The sequence below is a fragment of the Neomonachus schauinslandi genome, chromosome 1 (assembly GCF_002201575.2).
Source record: "Neomonachus schauinslandi chromosome 1, ASM220157v2, whole genome shotgun sequence".
Taxonomy (NCBI): domain Eukaryota; kingdom Metazoa; phylum Chordata; class Mammalia; order Carnivora; family Phocidae; genus Neomonachus; species Neomonachus schauinslandi.
The window spans coordinates 189,721,970-189,747,409 of NC_058403.1; the positions used below are offsets into that span (position 1 = coordinate 189,721,970).

At 39.5% G+C, this 25,440-nt stretch overlaps 1 protein-coding gene across 1 annotated transcript in view; it reads right to left on the bottom strand.

The window, feature by feature from the left end:
- The window catches only part of APPL1 (adaptor protein, phosphotyrosine interacting with PH domain and leucine zipper 1), a 42,915-nt gene extending 23,333 nt beyond the window's left edge, over window positions 1-19,582 (bottom strand). Inside the window, exons 1-6 of the mRNA XM_021695003.1 lie at window positions 19,406-19,582; window positions 13,648-13,746; window positions 12,258-12,317; window positions 11,385-11,456; window positions 1,087-1,174; window positions 448-489 (exon numbers count right to left, since the gene is read on the bottom strand). Coding sequence (XP_021550678.1) covers window positions 448-489; window positions 1,087-1,174; window positions 11,385-11,456; window positions 12,258-12,317; window positions 13,648-13,746; window positions 19,406-19,459 — 415 coding nt within the window. The 5' untranslated portion in view covers window positions 19,460-19,582. The remainder of the gene's footprint in view (window positions 1-447; window positions 490-1,086; window positions 1,175-11,384; window positions 11,457-12,257; window positions 12,318-13,647; window positions 13,747-19,405) is intronic.
- Between the last annotated feature and the right edge of the window lie 5,858 nt (window positions 19,583-25,440).

Below are 25,440 nucleotides of genomic sequence, written 5' to 3' on the forward strand. Positions count from 1 at the left end.
GAGGGAGAGAGAGAAGCAGCCTCCCCACTGAGCAGGGAGCCTGATGCGGGGCTTGATCCCAGGACTCTGGGATCATGACCTGAGCCGAAGGCAGATGCTTAACCAACTGAGCCACCCAGGTGCCCCTAAAAGTATTTTTTAGTACAAAAACAGCAAATGCTCATTAAAGAAAATTTTAGAGTATATAGGAAAACAAGGAAGGGAAAATATTATATCAACTCCTCTGGTATTATTAAGATAGCAAACCACAAGATTTAGTTTCCTTTTAAATTTTTCTTATAGCACAAATATTGCAACTGAAAAACAGCACTGATTCATATAATGTTAACTTACACTTTTAATTAGGTTCACTTTTTTCAATTATTACATAGAACATGGCCACAGATTTGTGTTGATAAAGAAATGCATCACTGTGAGAAATAACTGTGTAAAATATTCAGAACTTACCATTACTAGCAATCTGAAACACTTCCTTTAATGTCAATATTTCTGGAAAAGTTCAAGAAGTTTCAATTTAGCATATTTATGAAATATCTAAAATTTTGTTTAGAAAGCTCAAGTCCAACATCTTTAGCATGATCTATTTCCAGATTGGTCTCCTGTCACACCCAACACATCCAACATTGCAGCCACACAAGAGTTTCTCATCAACCACAAAACAAGACACGTATTTCTCTAACCCATACCTTTGTGCTTTCTAGTCCCTCTAACAGAACAATGACTCTCTCCTCCTGGCAAAAATGCCCCTTCATTGTACAATGCTCATGTCACATCCTTGGTGACACCTTTCTGACACCCTCCTGAGCCCCCACAGTACCTTGCTCATACCCTAATTATAAGAGAATATCATAATTACTTATTTTACCCATCTCTTTCTCTAGGCTTTTTCGAGGGAAGTGACACTGTATTCATATCAGTATTCTTCTGTATCTAGTTTAACATCTAGCAGGAGCTCCTATAAATATCCAGTGACACATTAAAGTGGTACAAGCTGCAGTCAGAAATGGTTAAGGTATACAGTAATATGCACTTTACAAGTATTGATCTGATGGCTAACAGAGGTAAACATAAACTTGATTTCATTACCTTTTAGATCTCTTTCTTTAAACTGGGTAATGGGAAACATCATGGCATCAGCTAGCTGCGTTGAAAGTACTGCATGACAAGAGCTAAGCTAGTAAAAGGAAGACCAAAAAGGCTGAATAAATAACTATACAGAGACATTTAGCCAGTGTTCTAGAAATTAAACAAAATCTAATAAACAGATGTTGATACATTTTACATAAGAGAACACTCAAAATTATGTGATATACTATAAAATATTATACAGCAAAAACAAAAAAAAAGAATCCATTTAAAACTCTTAGAAAAAAACATAGGATAACCTAGGATTTGGCAATGGTTTCTGACATATGACACCAAAAGCATAAGCAACAAAAGAAAATATAGATTGGACTTCATCAAAATTAAAAAGGTTGTGCAAAGGATGTATCAAGAAAGTAAAAACACGGGGGGAGGCGGGGAGGAGCAAAATGGTGGAAGAGTAGACCTGGCTTTCGTCTGGTCCCAGGAATTCAGCTAGATAGGGATCAAACAATTCTGAACACCTACGAACTCAACAGGAGATCGAAGAAAAGAATAGCAGCAACTCTCTGAACAGAAGAGCAACCACTTTCTGGAAGGTAGGAGGTGCGCAGAAGTGAATCGGAGGCAATATTCGGGAGGATAGAGAGCGGGGGAGGGGGCCTCCATCGGCCGCTTCTGGCAAGTGATAGAGCCACAGAGCACAAAATCGAAACTTTTAGAAGTCGGCTCCGCTAAGGGACGTCGCTCCAGTGGCTAAGCGAGGAGCGGAACCCTCTCTGGGACAGTGTGGTCTCAGGACCCTCGAGGTCACAGAAAGACCGGGGGTGCCTGAGTGCAGCAGAGCTCCCAGGTATTGGAGCGGGGAAGCCGGCTGCAGAGATGGAGCTGAGGCGCAGGCTCTCAGTTCGGGGTTGCCATAGACCGTGATCTGTGGCACAGTCAGGCCACTGCTCCTCCAGCAGGGACCCAACAAGCGGCAGATCCAGGGAGACTCCCCTTCCTCCCCCAGGAGGAGCAGTGCGGGAGCACACCGCAGGGATCTGCTGGGTTTGGAGACTCCACACGGGGTCGGGTGCCAGAGATAGAAACACTCAGTCACAGGCCAGGTGAGCACGGAGTGCGGCCCGCGACGGGGAGACGGGAGTGATTGACTGCTTTTCTCTGGGGGCTCACTGAGGAGCGGGGCCCCGAATTCTCAGCTCCTCCGGGGCAGAGATTGGGAGGCCGCCATCTTCACTCTCCTCCTCCAAAGCTGTATGGAAAGCTTGCAGGGAACAAAAGCTCCTGAGAGCAAACCCGAGCAGATTACTTAGCCTGGACCCTGCAATGACGGGGCAGTTCTGCCTCCGGCAAAGACATTTGGGAACCACGGCAACAGGCCCCTCCCCCAGAAGATCAACAAGAATAGCCAGCCAAGACCAAGTTTACCAATCAATGAGAATGGCAGAACTCTAGCACTAGGGGAATATTGCACACAGAATTCATGGCTTTTTTCCCCATGATTCTTTAGTCTTTTAAAGTTAATTTTTAAATTTTTCTTTATTTTTTCTTTTTCTATATTTTCGAATTTTTCTTTTTCCCTTTTTCAACCAACGTTGCTTATCAATTCCTTTTTAAGAATCTTTTATAATTTTCATCTTTATAGTCACATTCCATCCCTTCATCATATTTACCTTTTTGGTACATATATAAGTTTTTCTTTAGAATTTTGGGAGGCAGTTTCTTCTAATAGATCAAAATATGCCCCAAATCAAGTGTGTGACCCTGATCTATTCACCAGCCTGATCATATTCTTTCTTTTTTTTTCCTTTTTTTCTTTCTTTCTTTTTTTCCCTTTCTTTTCCCCCTGGTTTCGGGTCTCTTCTGATTTGTTTAGTGCATATTTTTCTGGGGTCGTTGTTTACCCTGTTAGCATTTTGTTCTCTCATTCATCTATTCTCCTCTGGACAAAACGATAAGACAGAAAAAATCACCTCAAAAAAAAGAACAAGAGGCAGTACCAACCGCCAAGGACCTAATCAATACAGCCATTAGTAAGATGTCCAAACTAGAGTTGAGAATGACGATTATAAAGACACTAGCTGGGCTTGAAAAAAGCATGGAAAATACTAGAGAATCCCTTTCTGTAGAAATAAAAGAACTAAATCTAACCAAGTCAAAATCCAAAAGGCTATTAATGAGGTGCAATAAAAAATGGAGGCTCTAACTGCTAGGATAAGTGAGGCAGAAGAGAGAATTAGTGATATAGAATACAAAATGATGGAGAATAAAGAAGCTGAGAAAAAGAGAGATAAACAACTACTGGATCACGAGGGCAGAATTCGAGAGATAAGTGATATGATAAGATGAAACAATATTAAAATAATTGGGATCCCAGAAGAAGAAGAGAGGGGTAGAAGATCTATTGGAGCAAATTATAGCAGAGGACTTCCCTAATTTGAGGAAGGACACAGGCATCAAAATCCAGGAGGCAAAGAGAACCCCTCTCAAAATCAATAAAAATAGGTCAACACCCCAACATCTAATAGTAACAGTCACAAGTCTCAGAGACAAAGAGAAAATCCTGAAAGCAGCTCGGGACAAGAGGTCTGTAACCAACAATGGTAGAAACATTAGACTGGCAACAGACCTATCCACAGAGACCTGGCAGGCCAGAAAGGACTGGCGTGATATACTCAGAGCACCAAACGAGAAAAATATGCAGCCAAGAATACTATATCCAGCCAGGCTGTCATTGAAAATAGAAGGAGAGATAAAAAGCTTCCAGGACAAACAAAAACTAAAAGAATCTGCAAACACGAAACCAGCCCTACAAGAAATATTGAAAAGGGTCCTCTAAGCAAAGAGAGTCTAAAAGTAACATAGACCAGAAAGGAATAGAGACAATATACAGTAACAGTCACCTTACAGGCAATAAAATGGCACTAAATTTATATCTTTCAATAGTTACCCTGACTATAAATGGGCTAAATACCCCAATCAAAAAACACAGGGTATCAGATTGGATAAAAAACAAGACCCATCGATATGCTGCCTGCAAGAGACTCATTTTAGACCCAAAGACACCTCCAGATTGAAAGTGAAGGGGTAGAAAATCATTTACCATGCTAATGGACATCAAAAGAAAACTGGGGTGTCAATCCTTGTATCATACAAATTAGATTTTAAACCAAAGACTGTGATAAGAGATGAGGAAGGACACTATATCCTACTTAAAGGGTCTATCCAACAAGAAGATCTAACAATTTCAAATATCTATGCCCCTAACATGGGAGCAGCCAATTATATAAGCAAATTAATAACAAAATCAAAGAAACACATCGACAATAATACAATAATAGTAGGGGACTTTAACACCCTCCTCAATGAAATGCACAGATCATCTAAGCAAAAGATCAACAAGGAAATAAAGGCTTTAAATGACACACTGAACCAGATGGACTTCACAGATATAGTCAGAACATTCCATCCCAAAGCAACAGAATACACATTCTTCTCTAGTGCCCATGGAACATTCTCCACAATCGATCACATCCTACGTCATAAATCAGGTCTCAACCAGTACCAAAAGACTGGGATCATTCCCTGCCTATTTTCAGACCACAATGCTTTGAAACTAGAACTGAATCACAAGAGGAAAGTCGGAAAGAACTCAAATACATGGAGGCTAAAGAGCATCCTACTAAAGAATGAATGGGTCAACCAGGAAATTAGAGGAGACATGGAAACAAATGAAAATGAAAACACAACTGTTCAAAATCTTTGGGATGCAGCAAAGGCGATCCTAAGAGGAAAGTATATAGCAATACAAGCCTTTCTCAAGAAACAAGAAAGGTCTCAAATACACAACCTAACCCTATACCTAAAAGAGCTGGAGAAAGAACAGCAAATAAAGCCTAAACCCAGCAGAAGAGAAATAATAAAGATCAGAGCAGAAATCAATGAAATAGAAACCAAAAGAACAGTAGAACAGGAACAACGAAACTAGGAGCTGGTTCTTTGAAAGAATTAATAAGATTGATAAACCCAGACTTATCAAAAAGAAAAGAGAAATGACCCAAACAGAATCATGAATGAAAGAGGCAAGATCACAACCAACACCAAAGAAATACAAACAATTATTAGAACATATAATGAGCAACTATATGCCAGCAAATTAGATAATCTGGAAGAAATGGATGCATTCCTAGAGATGTATCAACTACCAAAACTGAACCAGGAAGAAATAGAAAACCTGAACAGATCCCTAACCACTAAGGAAACTGAAGCAGTAATCAAACATCTCCCAACAAACAAGAGCCCAGGGCTGGATGGCTTCCCAGGGAAATTCTACCAAACATTTCAAGAAGAATTAATACCTATTCTTCTGAAACTGTTCCAAAAAATAGAAATGGAAGGAAAACTTCCAAACTCGTTTTAAGAGGCCAGCATATTACCTTGATCCCCAAACCAGACAAAGACCCCATCAAAAAGGAGAATTACAGACCAATATCCCTGATGAACATGGATGCAAAAATTCTCACCAAAATACTAGCCAATAGGATCCAACAGGACATTAAAAGGATTATTCACCACGACCAACTGGGATTTATTCCTGGGCTGCAAGGTTGGTTCAACATCCGCAAATCAATGTGATACAATATTAATAAAAAGACAAGAACCCTATGATCCTCCCAATAGATGCAGAAAAAGCATTTGACAAAGTACAGCATCCTTTCTTGATTTAAACTCTTCACAGTGTAGGGATAGAGGGTACATACCTCAATATCATAAAAGCCATCTATGAAAAACCCACAGCGATTATCATACTCAATGCGGAAAAACTGAGAGCTTTTCCCCTAAGGTCAGGAACACAGCAGGGATGTCGACTATCACCACTGCTATTCAACATACTACTAGAAGTCCCAGCCACAGCAATCAGACAACAGAAAGAAATAAAAGGTATCCGATTCGGCAAAGAAGAAGTCAAACTCTCACTTTTTGCAGATGATATGATACTTTATGTGGAAAACCCAAAAGACTCCACCCCAAAATTGCTAGAACTCATACAGGAATTCAGTGAAGTGGCAGGATATAAAAATACACAGAAATCAGTTGCATTTCTGTACACCACCACCAAGACAGAAAAAGAGAAATTAAGGAGTTGATCCCATTTACAATGGCACCCAAAACCATAAGATACCTAGGAATAAATCTAACCAAAGAGACAAAGGATCTGTACTCAGAAAACTATAAAATACTCATGAAAGAAATTGAGGAAGACACAAAGAAATGGAAAAACGTTCCATGCTCATGGATTGGAAGAACAAATATTGTGAACATGCTACCTAGAGCAATCTACATTTAATGCAGTCCCTATCAAAATACCATCAACTTTTTTCAAAGAAATGGAACAAATAATCCTAAAATTTGTATGGAACCAGAAAAGACCCCGAATAGCCAGAGGAATGTTGAAAAAGAAAAGGAAAGCTGGTGGCATCACAATTCCGGACTTCCAGCTCTATTACAAAGCTGTAATCATCAAGACAATATGGTACTGGCACAAAAACAGACACACAGATCAATGGAACAGAATAGAGAGCCCAGAAATGGACCCTCAACTCTATGGTCAACTAATCTTCGACAAAGCAGGAAAGAATGTCCAATGGAATAAAGACAGTCTCTTCAACAAATGGTGTTGGGAAAACTGGACAACCACATGCAGAAGAATGAAACTGGACCATTTCCTTACACCACACACAAAAACAGACTCAAAATGGATGAAAGACCTAAATGTGAGACAGGAATCCATCAAAATCCTAGAGGAGAACACAGGCAGCAACCTCTTTGACCTCAGCCACAGCAACTTCTTCCTAGAAATATCGCAAAGGCAAGGGAAGCAAGGGCAAAAATGAACTATTGGGACTTCATCAAGATAAAAAGCTTTTGCAAAGCAAAGGAAACAGTCAACAAAACCAAAAGACAACCGACAGAACGGGAGAAGATATTTTCAAATGACATATCAGACAAAGGGCTAGTATCCAAAATCTATAAAGAACTTATCAAACTCAACACCCAAAGAACAAATGATCCAATCAAGAAATGGGCAGAAGACATGAACGGAGACATTTCTGCAAAGAAGACATCCAAATGGCCAACAGACACATGAAAAAGTGTTCCACATCACTCGGCATCAGGGAAATACAAATCAAAACCACAGTGAGATACCACCTCACACCAGTCAGAATGCCTAAAATCAACAAGTCAGGAAACAACAGGTGTTGGCAATGATGCGGAGAAAGGGGAACCCTCCTACGTTGTTGTTGCAAATGCAAGCTGGTGCAGCCACTCTGGAAAATAGTATGCAGGTTCCTCAAAAAGTTGAAAATAGAGCTACACTACGACTCAGCAACTGCACTACTATTTACCCCAAAGATATAAATGTAGTGATCCGAAGAGGTACGTGCACCCCAATGTTTATAGCAGCAATGTCCACAATAGCCAAACTATGGAAAGAGCCAAGATGTCCATCGACAAATGAATGGACAAAGAAGATGTGGTATATATATATATATACAACAGAATATTATGCAGCCATCAAAAAAATGAAATCTTGCCATTTGCAACGACGTGGATGGAACTAGAGGGTATTACGCTGAGCAAAGTAAGTCAATCAGAGAAAGACAAGTATCATATGATCTCACTGATATGAGGAATTCTTAATCTCAGGAAACAAACTGAGGGTTGCTGGAGTGGTGGGGGGTGGGAGGGATGGGGTGGCTGGGTGATAGACACTGGGGAGGGTATGTGCTATGGTGAGCGCTGTGAATTGTATGACTGTTGAATCACAGACCTGTACCTCTGAAACAAATAATACATTATACGTTAAAAAAAAAAGAAGAAGAAGAAGATAGCAGGAAGGGAAGAATGAAGGGGGGTAAATCGGAGTGGGAGACAAACCATGAGAGACTATGGACTCTGAGAAACAAACTGAGGGTTCTGGGGGTGGTGAATGGATTAGCCTGGTGATGGGTATTAAGGAGGGCACATATTGCATGGAGCACTGGGTGTTATACTCAAACAATGAATCATGGAACACTACATCAAAAACTAATGTTGTAATGTATGGTGATTAGCATAACATAATAAAAAAAACAGCACCTGGATTGCTCAAAAAAAAAAATGGGCACAGTAAGATTAACAAAATGAGAGAATAACTACTAATAAAATAGAACTATAACATTATACTGTAATAAAAGTTCTGTGAATGTGGTGTGTGTGTCTCTCTCTCAAAATATCTTACTTGCTGTACTCACCCTTCATATGATACATGTCTTTCTCTGATTGACTTATTTCGCTCAGCATAATACCCTCCAGTTCCACCTACGTCATTGCAAATGGCAGTATTTTATTCCTTTTGATGGCTGCATAATATTCCATTGTATATATATCTTCTTCTTTATCCATTCATTTGTCGATGGACATCTTGGCTCTTTCCATAGATTGGCTATTGTGGACATTGCTGCTATAAACATCGGGGTGCACGTACCCCTTCGGATCCCTACATTTGTATCTTTGGGGTAAATACCCAGTAGTGCAATTGCTGGGTCATATGGTAGCTCTATTTTCAACCTTTTTTTTTTTTAAAGATTTGATTTATTTATTTGACAGAGAGAGACACAGCGAGAGAGGGAACACAAACAGGGGGAGTGGGAGAGGGAGAAGCAGGCTTCCCGCCGAGCAGGGAGCCCGATGCGAGGCTTGATTCCAGGACCCTGGGATCATGACCTGAGCCGAAGGCAGACGCTTAACAACTGAGCCACCCAGGCGCCCGTATTTTCAACTTTTTGAGGAACCTCCATACTGTTTTCCAGAGTGGCTGCACCAGCTTGCATTCCCAACAGTGTAGGAGGGTTCCCCTTTCTCCTTACTGTGCCCATTTTGTAAATTAGTCTTTATCACATGTATGTATGTATGTATAGGGAAACACGTAATATACATAAGGTTCAGAACTATCCATGGTTTCAGGCAACCACTGGGGGGGGGGGGCAATGTATCCCCTGTGGATGGGGAGGGGGTACTATCATAGACATTTCTTCAAAGATATACAAATGGCCCATAAGCATAGAAAAAGGTGCTCAACATCATTAGTCATCAGGAAAATGCACATAAAACCTACAATGATATACCACTTCATACCTGCTTAGATGGTTATAATAAAAATATAAATTAAAATAGTAAGTGTTGGTGAGCATGTGGAGAAACTGGAACCCTACATTACTTGGGAATGTAAAAGTGGGCAGGACCTGTGGAAAACAGTCTGGCTCAAAAAAGCTAAACATATGAAGAGGATGCGGAGAAAGGGGAACCCTCTTACACTACTGGTGGGAATGCAAGCTGATGCAGTCACTCTGAAAACAGTATGGAGGGTCCTCAAAAAGTTGAAAATAGAACTACTCTACGACCCAGCAATTGCACTACTGGGTATTTATCCCAAAGATACAAATGTAGGGATCCGAAGGGGCATGTGCACCCCAGTGTTTATAGCAGCAATGTCCACAATAGCCAAACTATGGAAAGAGCCTAGATGCCCATCAACAGATGAATGGATAAAGATTTGGTGTGTGTGTGTGTGCGTGCACGCACACACATGCACACACACACACAATGGAATATTATGCAGCCATCAAAAATGAATCTTGCCATTTGCAATGAAGTGGATGGAACTAGAGGGTATTATGCTAAGCAAAATAAGTCAATCAGAGAAAGACAATTATCATATGATGTCTCCAATATGTGGAATTTGAGAAACAAGACAGAGGATCATAGGGGAAGGGAGGGAACAACGAAACAAGATGAAACCAGAGAGGGAAACAAACCATAAGAGACTCTTAATGTCAAGAAACAAACTGAGGTTTGCTCGAGTGGAGGGGGATGGGAGGGATGGGGTGGCTGCGTGATGGACATTGGAGAGGGTATGTGCTAAGGTGAGTACTGTGAATTGTGTAAGACTGATGAATCACAAACCTGTACCCCTGAAACAAATAATACATTATATGTTAATAAAAAGAAAAAAAATGCAAAAAGAAAAAAAAGCAGGAAAAAAAAAAGCTAAGCATAAAGTTACTGTATGACCCAGCAATCCCACTCCTGATTATATACCCAAAAGAACTGAATATTGGTGTTCAAGAAAAAAATAAAAGAAAAAACAAAAACTTGTACACAAACCCTCACTGTAGCACTATTCCCACTAGCCAAAAGGTAGAAAACAACTCAAATGTCCATCAACTATCAATGGATAAATAAAAAGTGGTATATTCAAACAATGGAATTTTATTCACCCAAAAAAGGAATGAAATTCTGATACATGCTACAACACAGACAAACCTTGAAAACATTATGCTACAGAAGACGGACATAAAAATCCACAAATGTGTAAGTCCATTTATATGAAATATCCAAAACAGGCAAGTCCATATAGATAGAAAGTAGATCTGTGGTTGCCAGGAGCTGAAGGGAGGGGAAGTGGGGAGTGACTGCTTAATGGCCATGGGGTTTCCATTGGGAGGATGACAAAAATGTTCTGGCACCAGTGGTGATGGTTGCACAACATTGTGAGTGTATAAATGTAAGCAGGGAGACATTTTATGTTATGTATATTTTACCACAATAAAAATATTCCATTTCCTATAAATATTTCTTTATATTGCTCTATTGTAACAATATTTTGCTACAATGAGTTATTAAAATATTTCAAAAAATTACTTTTTCAGTTAGGGGACTAGAAAAGACAGAACTATCTAATGGTTCATGTGAAAAGAAGAGCTTTCATTGCCCCAATTGAGAAGAGTAATGGACTCCCCAAATAGCTCTCACCACCCTTCTTCCTCCTAACATTTTACCATTCAGTTTATTATTCCTTCCACCCCAGACAGCCAATATCAGCCCTTAATTTCTCTAACCAGTCATCAGAACAAATCATTAAAAAATGATCCGGAACTTAGCTATATCTCATAGTTTAATTTTTCCCTCCCTGCCTACAGCAAATAAAACAGTGAAAGGTTGAAGGACATGGACTGGGAAGAGAGAGAGCACATCTCTATGCTTATACCCGAAAACAATTTGTTTTAATCAGACAAAGTACTATTTTTATGAGACAGACACTAATATGGAAATAAGGTCCTTCTTTAAATAGTAACCTTTTATTATAGAGATTTGCTCATGTAATCATAATAATACAAGTTCCCAATAAAAGCTAAACAACTTGAATAACTTAATTATAAGACCACTTACTCAAGCAAAATAAAATAAGCACTTACCTCATCTATAACTTTTGAAAACTGTTGCAAAGTAGAGCTCATAACTTCATCATCACCCCCCAATGGAAAACGCTGAAAAATGAGAAACAGAGATGAGGTAAAGGTCCAGTGCTGTATGTCTTCTGTAAATGATGCTGTAATTTACATTTTTAAAAATAGCTGACCCTCAAAACACATAGGAGTTAGAAGGGCCGACCCCCACATATAACTTTTAACTTCCCTCAAATTTAACTACTAATAGCCTACTGTTGATGGGAGCCTTATCAGTAATGTAAACAGTTGATTAACACATATTTTATACATTACATTTATTATGTACTGTATTTTCATAAACTTTTAGAGAAAAGAAAATGTTAAAATCATAAGGAAGAAAAAATATATTTACTGTACTGTATCAAAAAATCCATGAATAAGTGCACCCATGCAGTTCAAACCCATGTTGTTCAAGGGTTGACTGAAACTTTTAAAAACTTCCAAAATTTTGAATAAGCTCTAAAAATGTCACTTAATAAGAGTGTAATTCGTATAATTAGTAAACATTACTTAAAATGTTTGCTAAGCAACTAATTAACATAATATTATAGGAATGCACATCATACTAGGAGTTCAAAGATTTGTTTAGCTCCAATTCCTCCAATAACCAGCTATATAATGAGTAAGCCTCAGTTTCATTTGTGAAAAGAAGATACGTCAATTAAATAACTTCTACCTAAGATTAGTTAAAATTAGCTATAATGGAATTTCAACAGCGTATCAAAATTACTTTCTATGAATTCAAAAAAGCTTAGGATTCTTGATGAGCAATTCTATTTATACAGATACTGTATCATTGTGTATTTTAAATCATGCTTTTAAAATTTTCATGTACGATACCTGTTTTTCATATTCTTTTAAAAGTTTTGAAGTCAGGTGTGTTGCTGCACTTAATTCATTCTGTGGGGGCAAAAATCAGCATTCAAATTAACACAATATTACTGATTAAGAAAAAGTTTTAGTTGAAGATACCTATGCCACTTCTGGTTTTCACTTAACAAAAATGCTATACCACATGTTCTCTAAACCCCTCATTAAATCACTGGAAAGGGAACTACCATTAAAGCACTTTAAAGGGAAACTCAAACCATGAATCACTTGATACCATCAAGGAATTCAGCAGTGTTCTAGGCGTATGCTTTATTTTAGCTAATAAAACTCAGCATTAAATATTGTTAAAGCTTTAAAGCTAGAAGTAAACTGTACATAATCTTAGCAAAATCTTAAAAGATTCTACATTAATGACAAATCATTCCTCTCTCTAGACGCTGAAACTATATCAATGCATTTAATAACATACAACTAAAATATGATTAGCCTAGTCATATAATACAGCAACATAGCCATATGAAGGAAATACTTTCAAGTTTTTTTTTTTTTCCCCAGTGATGAATATAATGACAAATGTGACATTTCTTTTACATAGTAATCTCTGTGGTCAGGACTCAAATCTTGAGAGACCAATCACAAGGAAAAAAATTAAGGGTTTGTGTACAAGCTTTTGTTTATTTTCTTTTTTTCTTGAACACCAATATTCACGCACATGAAATCAATAGTTGGATCCTTAACTGACTGAGCCACCCGGGCACCCCTCACAGCAAATTTTTAGTACATAATGAAAATGTGAGTCCAGAAAGGAGATAAAATGAGAAAGAGGGAAAAAAACTTGTATACCTAATTAATCCCAAAGAAAGCTTATCACAGAAACCAGGCTGCTGTTAAGGCTTATAATTAAATTACATAAACATGGCCTCAAATCTTAAACCTGCTCAACAAAAAAATCTAGTCATCTCCTTCTTAAATTCATCTCCCAGTACCCAGAGTTACATCTAATTTTTATTATCTGCTTCTCACTAAACATAAACTACTTTCATTCCTTTACTCAAAAAGGGGGAAGCGTTCCATAAGATTAAAAGCACAATTAGGGAAAACACTGGTGACAATATGGAATCTTAGGCAAAGATCATGATCAGTGAGTTTCACTGTGTTTGGGTAGAAAGGGGAAGACGCTTCAATCTTTGTATCTTTTAAAGAGCTACAAACTACACACTAGTAATTGGAATGTGGGCTCTAATACAAAATACTTAAAAGTTCATGCATCCACTCAACAGATATTACTATGAGCCCAGGATAGGGCTAGGCACCAGTAAACAAGGCAGACACTAGCTAGATCTGTCCTCATGGGCTTAATGAGTCATTTAAAAAAAGCAGTCAGCCTTTAGGTTTTTACCTGTGCATCATAAATCCGATGCATAGCTTGATACAACTGGTTCATATAGTTGGAAATAGCTGTAGCATCTTCTTCAAATACACCCAGTAAAGACCTTGTCTGTATAAAATAAAGCAGTAAGTTTACATTAACAATTATATAAATCAACTAGAAAATTATTTCCTAAAGGAAGGAAAAATCCTAGGATATTGGAGCTCTAATAATTCTGAGTTTTAACCTATTTTCTCTCTTTTGATAGTAATACCAAAATAGTATTGTAGTAGTAATGTTGGGGTTCTTTGTTCTCAATTTCACTTCACTAAAATGGAGGGATTTTCCAACTACATCACACAATATTTTTATTTTTTTAGGGGTGGGGGCAGAGGGAGAGGGAATCTCAAGCATCCCAGCACAGCTCCTAACCCTGAGATCATGACCTGAGCCAAAATCAAGAGTTAGACGCTTAACTGACTAAGCCATCCAGGCGCCCCCATCACATAAACTTTAAAAGGAACAACAAAGGTATATTTTTATGAATTAAAAAGTCTGTAATTAAACTAAGAACAAATCAACAAAAATGTCCCAGGCTAAATTAACAGTATTCCATGTATAAATAGAGGTCTTATTTCAGGATAACTCAGTATTATTTCTCTTTTTCCATGGTCTCTTGTAGTAATCCCAAACCCCTCCCCACCTTAATCCAAAATAATAACATAGTACCCATCCCCAACATGGCCTAGTAAATGCTAACTTGGATTTTATGAGTACAGAATTTGAGGTTTTTTTCTTCTTCTTCTTCATACTTACCTATATTGTTAGGCATTTTTTTTTTAATGCAATAAGCATTTCCCCTTCATTTTAAGGGGAAAATTTGTAAAGTAAGTAAACGTTAAGACTGTCAATAAAAACGATCAGAGATAAGGAAACTCAGCATATCAAGAAGGCAGCCATACTCACCTTTTCATATCCCAAAGGCAAAGAAAGGATTAAAATACCAACAACTACTGAGATAACTGCTGTTTAAAATCTAAAAGATGACCTTATATTTTTATTCTACAAATAGTTCATTCTTAGAAGGTGGTTTAAAAAAAAATCAGGGCGCCTGGGTGGCTCAGTCGGTTAAGCGACTGCCTTCGGCTCAGGTCATGATCCTGGAGTCCCAGGATCGAGTCCCACATCAGGCTCCCTGCTCGGCGGGGAGTCTGCTTCTCCCTCTCCCCCTCCCCCTGCTTGTGTTCCCTCTCTCGCTATGTCTCTCTCTGTCAAATAAATAAATAAAATCTTTAAAAAAATAAAAAAATAAAAATAAATAAAAAATTAAAAAATTAAAAAAAAAATCAACTTATTCCTTAGCTTCCTATTTTCAGAAAAGGAAGCTAAGTCAACATGGTTTAAAAAAAAAAAAAAAAGAGGGTACAAAATCATTATGTCCATATATGAAATTCATGTTGTCAGTCCTCTATTTCCCATGCTCCAGAGATTTAGATCTGACAGAATCTTTTCATTCTTTAGCTCTGTGCCCCCTTCCTATTCCCCACAGTGATATTTTAAGATGTAAAAAAGAAAACATCAAGAAAGCTTGTTTGAGTAGCGCCATTCTTAAGAAAAATCTGCTATTTTTTGTTTCCCCAAAATTATTATTCTAATTCAAGGAATTACACATTTATGCAAAAACCTGTAGTGGATTTATAAATTAAAAAGATCTCCCTAGCCCCAGTGTTAAAACAGGTTCCCTATTTAAAACTAATAATATCCAGTTAGCAACTTATAAAAGTACATCAATATGATACCATTTCATTGAATCTATGATGACTTCCACTGTGAGCTGCGCCAATTTTTTTAAAGATTTATTTATTTATTTATTTGAGAGAGAGAGTGCACATGAGTGGGAGGAGGGGCAAAGGGAGAGTCTGCAAGCTGACTCCCCTCTGAGCATGGAGCCTGATAGGGAGCTGGATCCCACAACCCTTGAGATCATGACCTGAGCCAAAACCAAAAGTCAGATGCTTAACCAGATGCTTAACCAACTGAGCCACCCAGGCACCCCTGCACCATTTTTAAATACTACTAAAACAAAACAATGCCAGCAATTAAGCTATGATTTGAGATCTTATGTCTTGCAATTTTGACTTTATATTTGTGGAAATGAACCTTTAGACAGAATTTTATATACAACTCCTTTGAACATAAAAGGAAAACACAAACAGCATAAAATTTAATATTATCCTAGTATTTCTTCAGAGTTCAATTCTTGTGAGTCACTTTTTGACATAAGAATCATCAATATCCATGTTTTCTCATCCAATATTATTCTGTGCCATGGGAGGTGACTAGTATTTCCTAGAAGTGTTCCACTCTTGTCCCCAGTATTTTCTTCCAAACCACTGATACCCATTCAGCAAATTTTGATGGTGAATATTTTCAGACAACAAACAGGACTGATGGTCCTTCACGTGTTTGTTAAATTGAGTTGTTGAATGCTGAAAGGCTGCACTTGACCAGTCATACCACTAGGAGAAACAACCATGTGTGCACATTTGCAACCAATTACAGATAAATCATCAACTGTAGAGGGGCATCTATCTCACTATCAGGCATGTTAAGATGTGGAAAAAGAAAAAAAAGAGTATGTCTCATTATCTGTGAATATTCCATGTTATGTCAAAGAAAAAAGTCTCCAGTTGGAACTAGACATTTATCTTCACAGTTCTAGCACTGATGAATCACAGATACTTATCTACACATAAAATCGATTATTTTTAAAAGATCGTATCTGTTCTTATTAACCAGCAGTTTCATTTTGCTCCAGATTTTCAAAACAACATCTGTGTATGGACAAGACATCTAGTGTAGCCTTAAAGATTTCCTATCTCAATAAATACTATCTTTTGCAGCATGGGAGACAATTCTAAAGATGTTTATGTCCAATCAACTAGATTTGAACTTGCAAATAGCCCTCTATTTTAATACTTACTATAAATCAAAACTAAAATGGGTAACTGCAATTTAGGTTAGTCTTCCATGACTCCAGGCTCTAACTTTTTTACATAGCAATTGACAGGACACTTTTTTTTTTACACTTAAAATATTTTTTTTCCAGGTTTCATATAAGGGATATGTATATATATATTTTTTTAAAGAGCCAAGATGTCCATCAACAGATGAATGGATAAAGGTGATACACACACACACACACACACACACACACACACACACACACACTGGAATATTATGCAGCCATCAAAAGGAATGAAATATTTCCATTTGCAACGACGTGGATGGAACTGTAGGGTATTACGCTGAGCGAAATAAGTCAATCAGAGAAAGACATGTATCATATGACCTCACTGATATGACGAATTCTTAATCTCAGGAAACAAACTGAAGGTTGCTGGAGTGGTGGGGGGTGGGAGAGATGGGGTGGCTGGGTGATAGACATTGGGGAGGGTATGTGCTCTGGTGACAGGACACTTTTGATTAGGATCAAATGATCTAAATAAAAACTCATCTATATCAGGAGCTTTAAAAGTTTTCATACTCTTTGTTATTTGACTTCTTGGACTCTATCCTAGATAAACAGTCCAAATGAGAAGAACATTTATGCCCCAAAGCATTAACCTCAGTCCTATATATAAAAACAAAACTTGTGGAAAACTCTCAAAGTCAACAGTAGGACAACTGTTAAGTCACTTAAGGAAACATGCAGCTTTCAATTTTTTTTATTCAAGATTTAATAATATCTGGACATACTTACACTACAATGTTAAGTTAAAGCAGAATAAAAATTGTTATGCACAATATAACTTCCAATACATTAAAATATATAAGAGAAAACGAGGAAAAACTGTTAACAGGGTTTGTTGCTGGGTGCAAGACAGGTAACTATTTCTATACCTTCTAATTTTTCTGAAGCGCATAACTATGATTTTTACAATCAGGTACAAAAATAAAAACATTCACTATAACAGCTGAGATTCAGAGAAGTTGAGTGACTTTCCCTAAAGCAAGTGAAGTGGCAGTGAAGACTAAAACTCCATCCCGAATCCCAGAATCCAGAGCTTTCCATCCTACCACAAGTTCTCCCTAAGTATTACTTCCAAGCGTCTTCCCTTTCTAAATCTCATTTGTCCCAACTAATTTTTCCAAGTAAATATTACCTAGTTCAAATTATTATAGAAATTGAAAGAATATCAAGGTAACTGTCTTCATTAAAAATTACTATAAAACTGATACTAATATGGCATGCACTTGTAAAAAAAACAAATGAATGCTCAAGTTGTAAACTAATTGTGTGAAAAGTTCAAGAAATTAGTCTGATGAGTCAGATCATATACTCCTCACAAGTACTGGCGAAGGCACCGTGCTACCCATTCTGGACTGTGTATAATCCTTATGGGCTATAAAAACCAGGCCAGGTAAGAAAAGGTAAAGCAACCTGTTGAGTCTTATATAATAACAGTAAAATGACAAAGTGCACCTGTCCAATACATGCCACAAAATTTTTACAAAACATCTGAAACAAATATAGCTTCTAACTTTACACTACAGAAATCATTAAGAATTTGAAGTAGCTATCCTGGCAGTCAAGATAAACCAAGATGTGGGTTTCTGCGTGTGTCAGTTTAGGCTGGTAAGAGAACATTACAGCAAACAACTGGCTTGTGAAGATAACTTTCCGCCTGGGGGGGAAAAAAAATCAATTCCACAATCAGAGCCTGACTTCCACTTGGCAATTAAAATTGGCAGAAGTCATGACAGACGTCACACAGGCCAGGGGGATCTAGCCCCTTCTTCCTCATCTTTCGGGGCCATATTAAACTATCAAGACACATATGAAATGTGTGCAATTGTAGTTCTGAATGAACACCATTTCGAAGGTAGCCAACCAGCAACATCGTCTTAAATCGCTTAAATTGTTGTGTTAAAAGACAGGCTCAAGGGATGATGTTACTCAATGCAAGTTACAGCGCCTACCAACATGTTTTTAATGTAACTGATTTCGTTCTTCAATACTGAACACGTAACAGATTGTTACGTTTCCCTAGACTGTCTGAGGCTACAGCAACCACACTAGCATTACCCCCCCAAAGCACGAAACACGGGGCTTTTATTTTGATGAGTTTATTAGGGCCAAGTCTGCATCATTCCGCGCAGCAGTCGCGGAGCCACGAAGGCGCCGTCCATCACAAGCCGTGCACAGCTCGAGCGACAGCGGATACAGTCGCGGCCACGACACTGGACACAGTCCGCGGGGAGGCTCCGAGGCACCTGACGGGCTTCGCCGGTGATTCTCCACGCGGGTAAATCAGCAGCCTTCCAGCATCTCCCGAAGAAAAACTATCCATTTCCTTCCCTAGCTTGCTCAGAAATTATGGAATAAGTCTACGGGGTTTTTTCCTCCTCTGCACTTCCTCCGAAGAGGGTTGGAATTTATGACCTTACATGACGGCGATAAAAACGCACCTTTCGTCAAATACAAGGGAGCCCCGCGAACGTACGTGAACGCCGGGCCCACGAGCGAAGGCGGCGGAGGTTCGGTCGCCGCCAGCCGACGTCCCAGACCCCGCGCGTGCCTCTCGGCCCAGCCGCGCAGGCCCACGCGGGCCTCGGGCTGGCGGCCGGGCCGCGGCGGCTCGGGGCGCGGCCCGCGACGGGCGGGGACACAGGGCGACGGCGCCCACCTGAAGCCAGGACGAGCACCTGCGGCGGCCACGGCACCAGGCCTGGGATCGGCCCGCCCTGCTCTTTCCCTCGCCTCGCGCCACCGCCCGCGCCTCACCTGCGGACTGTCCTCCAGCGTCTCCTCGATGGGCAGCTTGTCGATTCCCGGCATCGTGGCGGAGGGAGAGCGGCGGCAGGAGACACGGCAGCCACCCACAGCTCCCCGCGCCCGCCCGCCTGTAGCAGCCGACCCCGACCCGCCCTCTCCTACAGGCGCGGCCGCCGTCGCCGCCCGCGCAGCTCTCGCCAGGAGCCGAGCGGCCGCGCGGGAAATCCCGCCCCCTCGGCCTCGCTGCCCCGCCTCCCGGCGCGCCCATTGGCTCGCGGCGACGCCCGTCAGCGCGGCAGGGCTGGCCTGGAGGTTTCTCCGCGGGGCGGGGCTCTGCGGTGAGCGCCGGTCTTGGGGGCGGTGCAGGCAGCGCCCGTCTACCCTGCGCGCGCGTTTTGATGTAAATTGTAGGGGACCGTCTACCCCACTCACATACGGCGAACGTTTCCGGGAATCACAGCCTCGTTTGAGGAGGACCACACTGGGAGTTTGGGGTGGCTTTACTTCTCCCGCAGCGAGACCTCATCACCGGCCACGGAAGAGGCCCTACTGCGAGGGGCCTTTCTTTAGTTGCTTAAATTATAACGTTCCTAACCCTGCCCAGAGCGTCCAGTCTACTCCCCACCCTTCAGCGGAATGGTGCTGGCTAACTCAGATGTCTGTGAAATCCCAAGTTGTGTCATTAACAGGGCTTTCCAGTAGATTCGCGGACAGTAGACTAGCAATTATTTTTCTGGGCACTTGGGTATCAGTATATTAAGTTCAAAACATGTGACTTTGTTGTCAATTCATCAGTTCTTACCTGGCCTTGAAGGGCTATCTGCCTCAATTTAGACTTCCATATTTCTTTTAAATCACAAATGAAAACATGTTTTAAAAATCAGGATACACTGGTTAATTATGTCGGTAACTGATTAGCATTTCTGTTAGGTCAAAAAGTTTTGGAAGAAGCTTTAAATAGCTTCTTCAGCCTCTAATTTTACAGTAGAGAAAAGTGAAGCTCTAATTCCAGAACCCGGTCTGGATTAGAACTCCTAGTTCTCTGTCCTTCTTCCCCAACCTCACACTGCCTCATTTATTTCTCTGTAGAGTTATAAGAAGTTTTCATCAGTATACAAAGAAAATGGCAAAATCATAAGTGTCTTGTAAAATTCTAACCATTCGGGGCACCTGGCTGGCTCTGTTGGTAAAGTATGCAACTCTCAATCTTGGGGTTGTGGGTTTGAGCCCCACATCGGGTGTAGACATTACTTAAGAAAACAAAATCTTTAAAACTCTAGCCATTAATCCAATCAATCCATTCCATTTTCATTCAAGAAATATAAGAAATGCTGAGTAAAGATTATTAGTTGCCTGGTTCCACAGATATGCTGGAACAAATCCAGATACAGTAGAACAAACCCAAATATGGGACCAGGAAAGGAAGTTACATGTTTTAAACTAGAATGCTAGATTTTCCCATGATCTCTTGAAGGAAAGATAAAATCTGGTTTTAAAAGTTTTACCGAGTAGATTGCAATATCGTTTCACAGAAATATCCTTAGTGTTACAAGCTTTAAATAAGCGTTCTCCCCTTAAATTGTTTATCAACTACTCACCCTTCTAGAAGAGATTTTTAGTTTTCGAAAGGTGGTTTGGAATCAGTTCCTTAGTGTTACTGGTTCCCACCTGCTTCAAAGTACTCAGCATCCTACAGATTCCAGCAACCCAACTCTTTCCTTTGATACTTGTTTTCTACTCTGTCAGCACAGTGACATGCAACCTGGCTCTAAAGAAGAAAGATTTTTCAAGGTAATTGACCTTCTTGGTTGAACTATGATTTAGCTTATAAATGAAGGAGAAGAAATGTAGCAATTGATAAGAATCAACAGTAAGTGACAAAAACAAGTGTAAGAAAGAAGAGTAATTATATGTTGTAACTGAAGAGGTTTGGCCAGTTAACTTGGCCAAACCAAACAATTCAACGAAAAATTCTGTTAGGTATCTGAGTTATCTGGGTGGTGTGTTATCAAGTTAAATGGTTTCCTTTTTTGTACTTCTGCGCATCTAAACTGTATTTTTGTAAAGGATTCTCAAGCAGCTATCAGGGAGTGGCAAGAAATTCTTGCCAGGTTTAGCCAATTAAAAAAATGAAACATCTGGGAGGGGCTTTAAAAAATGAAACAATCATAAACAAGTTGACATTCAATTGGTTGGAGGCAGTTTAGTCAAATTATAAAACTAGAAAGAATCTTACCAGGCCTTCTTTTTGGATCCTCTATCCTTAGGCTGTTGTACACTCTCCTCATCCAAAAAGATGATTGTATTTACTATTTTAAAACATTTCTAAAACTACAGAATTCACAGTCTCCTTTGGTAACCACTTTAATCAGCCTAAATTTTGTACAGTTGACCAAGCTCAGTTCCTTTTATACAGGAAATGAGGCTTGTTCAGAAAATGCCTCTTCTCCCTCTCCCACTCCCCCTGCTTGTGTTCCCTCTCTCGCTGTGTCTCTCTCTGTCAAATAAATAAATAAAATCTTTAAAAAAATAAATAAAATTTAAAAAAAAAAGAAAAGAAAATGCCTCAAGGGTTACTGGCGACTCCTGTGGGTAGGATAGTAAAAACTTTGGCCAGCTGGTTAATTTTATGGAAGGCAAGGCAGGATTAAACAACACCCACTAAAGAATTCTTTGAGATGTTTCACACATATAATTCATTGAGATGTTTCCATATAATTTACAACAAAAGTCATATAATCTTGTAAATAGATTTATTAATTATTAGCCTCCTAGAATTATATTTGATCTTCTCATAATTAAGTTTTTACATGATACTCCTTGAAGTTCTGGTCTGTGGTCTATAATAGGAAAGAACCCAACAACCCAGATGATGCTGGTGCTTTACTTTTCAAAATTACCCCATATGTTAGTGGTTACCGAACTCATGCACACGCAAAAGTTACCTTGGGGAGGTTGTTAGGGTACAGATTCTTGAGCCAGCTGGGAGATTCTAATGCAGTAGGTCAGAGGTGGGGCTGGGAATCTCCCCAGATGAGTCCAAAGATAATCTTCAAAGCACATGTTGAAAATCTCTATCCAAAATGGAGAATAACCAGGGGCACCTGGGCTCTGTTGGTAGAGCATGTGACTCTTGATCTCAGGGTTATGAGTGCAAGCCCCACGTTGGGCGTAGAGATCACTTAAAAATAAAATCTTGGGGTGCCCAGGTGGCTCAGTCAGCTAAGTGTCCAACTCTTGATTTCAGATCAGGTCATGATCTAAGGATTGTGAGATCAAGCCTCGCTTGGGGCTTGGTGGTAGGCAATCTCTCTCCCTCTCCTTCTGTCCCTTCCCTACCCTCTAAAAAATTAATTAATTAACTAATTAAAATATTTTTTAAAATGGAGAAGAACCATTTCCCTTTCCCAAATAAGCTTGTATTTTAGAAAATTTAAAGAGTGATGTAAACATTCAGGAAAAGAGTTTTTGGTTCCAGCTGAGGATGGTGAGAGGGACACCATTTCCAGAATCACCTGAGAGAGCTTGGGAATCCTCCTACTCACACATATCCCCTTAAAAACTCCATCAGTCTGAAACAGAGGAATTCATATTCATAACGTATAATGCAAATAATTCTGGATATTACCTAATAAATCACTCCTTAATGCGACTCACTTTTTTTTTTTAAAGATTTTATTTATTCATTTGAGACAGAGAGAATGAGAGAGACAGAGAGCACATGAGAGGGGGAAGGGTCAGAGGGAGAAGCAGGCTCCCCGCCGAGCAGGGAGCCCGATGCGGGACTCGATCCCAGGACTCCAGGACCATGACCTGAGCCGAAGGCAGTCGCTTAACCAACTGAGCCACCCAGGCGCCCAATGCGACTCACTTTAATAACTCAGTTGTTTTCTAACATCCAGCTGAAATGAGTCAAATTCAAGAAATGAGTACATTAATTGGTATTTGGGGGACTTGAGTCACTTCCATCTACTTTGAAACATTAGAACCAATGGTAGAGTTGGGGGTAGCTTTGGACAATTGGAAGGTAGAATCAAAAGTTCTGAGTTGGTTGGGCAGCAAGGACCAACGGATCTTCACTATGCTTCTGCACACCACCCTCTGCCTTTGATCTTGATGTCAGTGTTGCTTTTGATCTTTGCCACAGTATCCCTTGAATGTAAATTGTGGCCAAAACATAATCCTTAGAAAGGCAAATTCTATAACTATGAAAAGAATAAAATTTTATTCTTAACTGTGAAAAGAATAAATTTTATTTTTAGGATAATTGTATATGCCTTCATTTTGTTTATGGTTGCCTTGATTCCTTTTTGGAAGATGAGGACGTTAATAAATTAATTTCTTTGACCAAGCCAAGAACTTTGAAACAAAACAGCATCGTTCATTTCTTGGGGAAGGTGGATAAAACCATGGGCATGAGCTCATGGACATGGCCTATGGAGCCAGCCTAGCTGGCTTTGAATCCTGGCCCTACTCTTTACTAGTTCTGTGACTTTTGTCAAGTTACTTAACTTTTCTGTGTCTCCATTTCGTCATCTGAAAGTTGGGGTTTAATATAGAGAATTTACATGATAGGGTTGTAAAGATGATAATGAACTTTCAGAATAGTGCTGGGCACAATAAGCGTTCAATAAAAATGAGCTAATTATACTTTTCATTATTTACTGTTAAAAGTTTATTTATTTAAGTAATCTCTACACCCAACATGGAGCTTGAATTCACGACCCCGAGACCAAGAGTCACATGCTCTTCTGACTGAGCCAGCCAGGCACCCCAAATATTAAATGTTTTAAAGATGTATTTAGTTATTTCAGATAGAGAGAGTGTGTATGAGTGGGGGGGGTGCCCCCCACCCCCGCAGAGAGAAGCAGACTCCCCTTTGAGGGTGGAACCCTACTTACTCAATCTCACAATCCTGAGACCGTGACCTGAGTGGAAATCAAGAGTTGGACCCTTAACTGACGGAGCCACCCAAGTGCCCTGCCCCTTTAATGCTTTTAAAGCAGCTTTCCTTTTCTTCATTTTTCCTCTTCATCATGTCTAAAGAAACCAGTATTTTCTAAATCAGAAGACAGTGCTCATTATCCTAGCGAATCCTGATACTATTTTAAACAATATTCCCCTTACCCTTGCTAGTGTTTTATCACTTTGATTTAGGGGCTTTTTGGCCAAAACAAAAAATTTTAAATCAACAAATATATATTGTGATTTTTCTGGAGAAATGGTGTAGATACCAAAAAAGCAAAGGTTATTATCCTGTTTTTATATTTTGGGGGTTTTTTGGGAAGTGGGGAAGGAGAGATGCGCTAAGGCTAAAAGACATCAGACCTTCCTGACACTTTTAACCCTGAGGAATTGTGAGATCAAGCCTCACTTGGGGCTTGGTGGTAGGCAATCTCTCTCCCTCTCCTTCTGTCCCTTCCCTCCTCTCTAAAAAATTAATTAATTAATTAACAGGCAAGTCAGTGAAGAAGAGATTACTCTTAGAGAAGTCAATGTGTCCCATGACTGTTTAATCATTAAAAACTTTTAATTTTCACAGAACCACAGAGGACAGTAAAAAATAGAGCAAGTACGAATTGATTAAGCCAGTACTGTATCCCATGGCTAATGTAAATAAGAGTCTCAGTTAAATAGCAAGCACCTCCTTCCAAGAACACTAGATGGTGCTCTGAATTTAGTTTTGGGATTCAAACCGCTTCAGGAAATGGCTGTCTTCAACAAATATTTATTAGGTAAATATTTATTTGTTTGCTTATTCAACAAAATATTAAAAATCCCTGCCCTTGTGGAGCTACAGTTTAGTGAGGATGTTGGGAACAAAGGCAGACAATAGAAAACAAACATAATAAGTAGTATTAAGAGCATAGTATATTAGGGGGTGCCTGGGTGGCTCAGTCGTTAAGCGTCTGCCTTCGGCTCAGGTCATGATCTCAGGGTCCTGGGATCAAGCCCCGCATCGGGCTCCCTTCTCCGTGGGAAGCCTGCTTCTCCCTCTCCCACTCCCCCTGCTTGTGTTCCCTCTCTCGCTGTGTCTCTCTCTG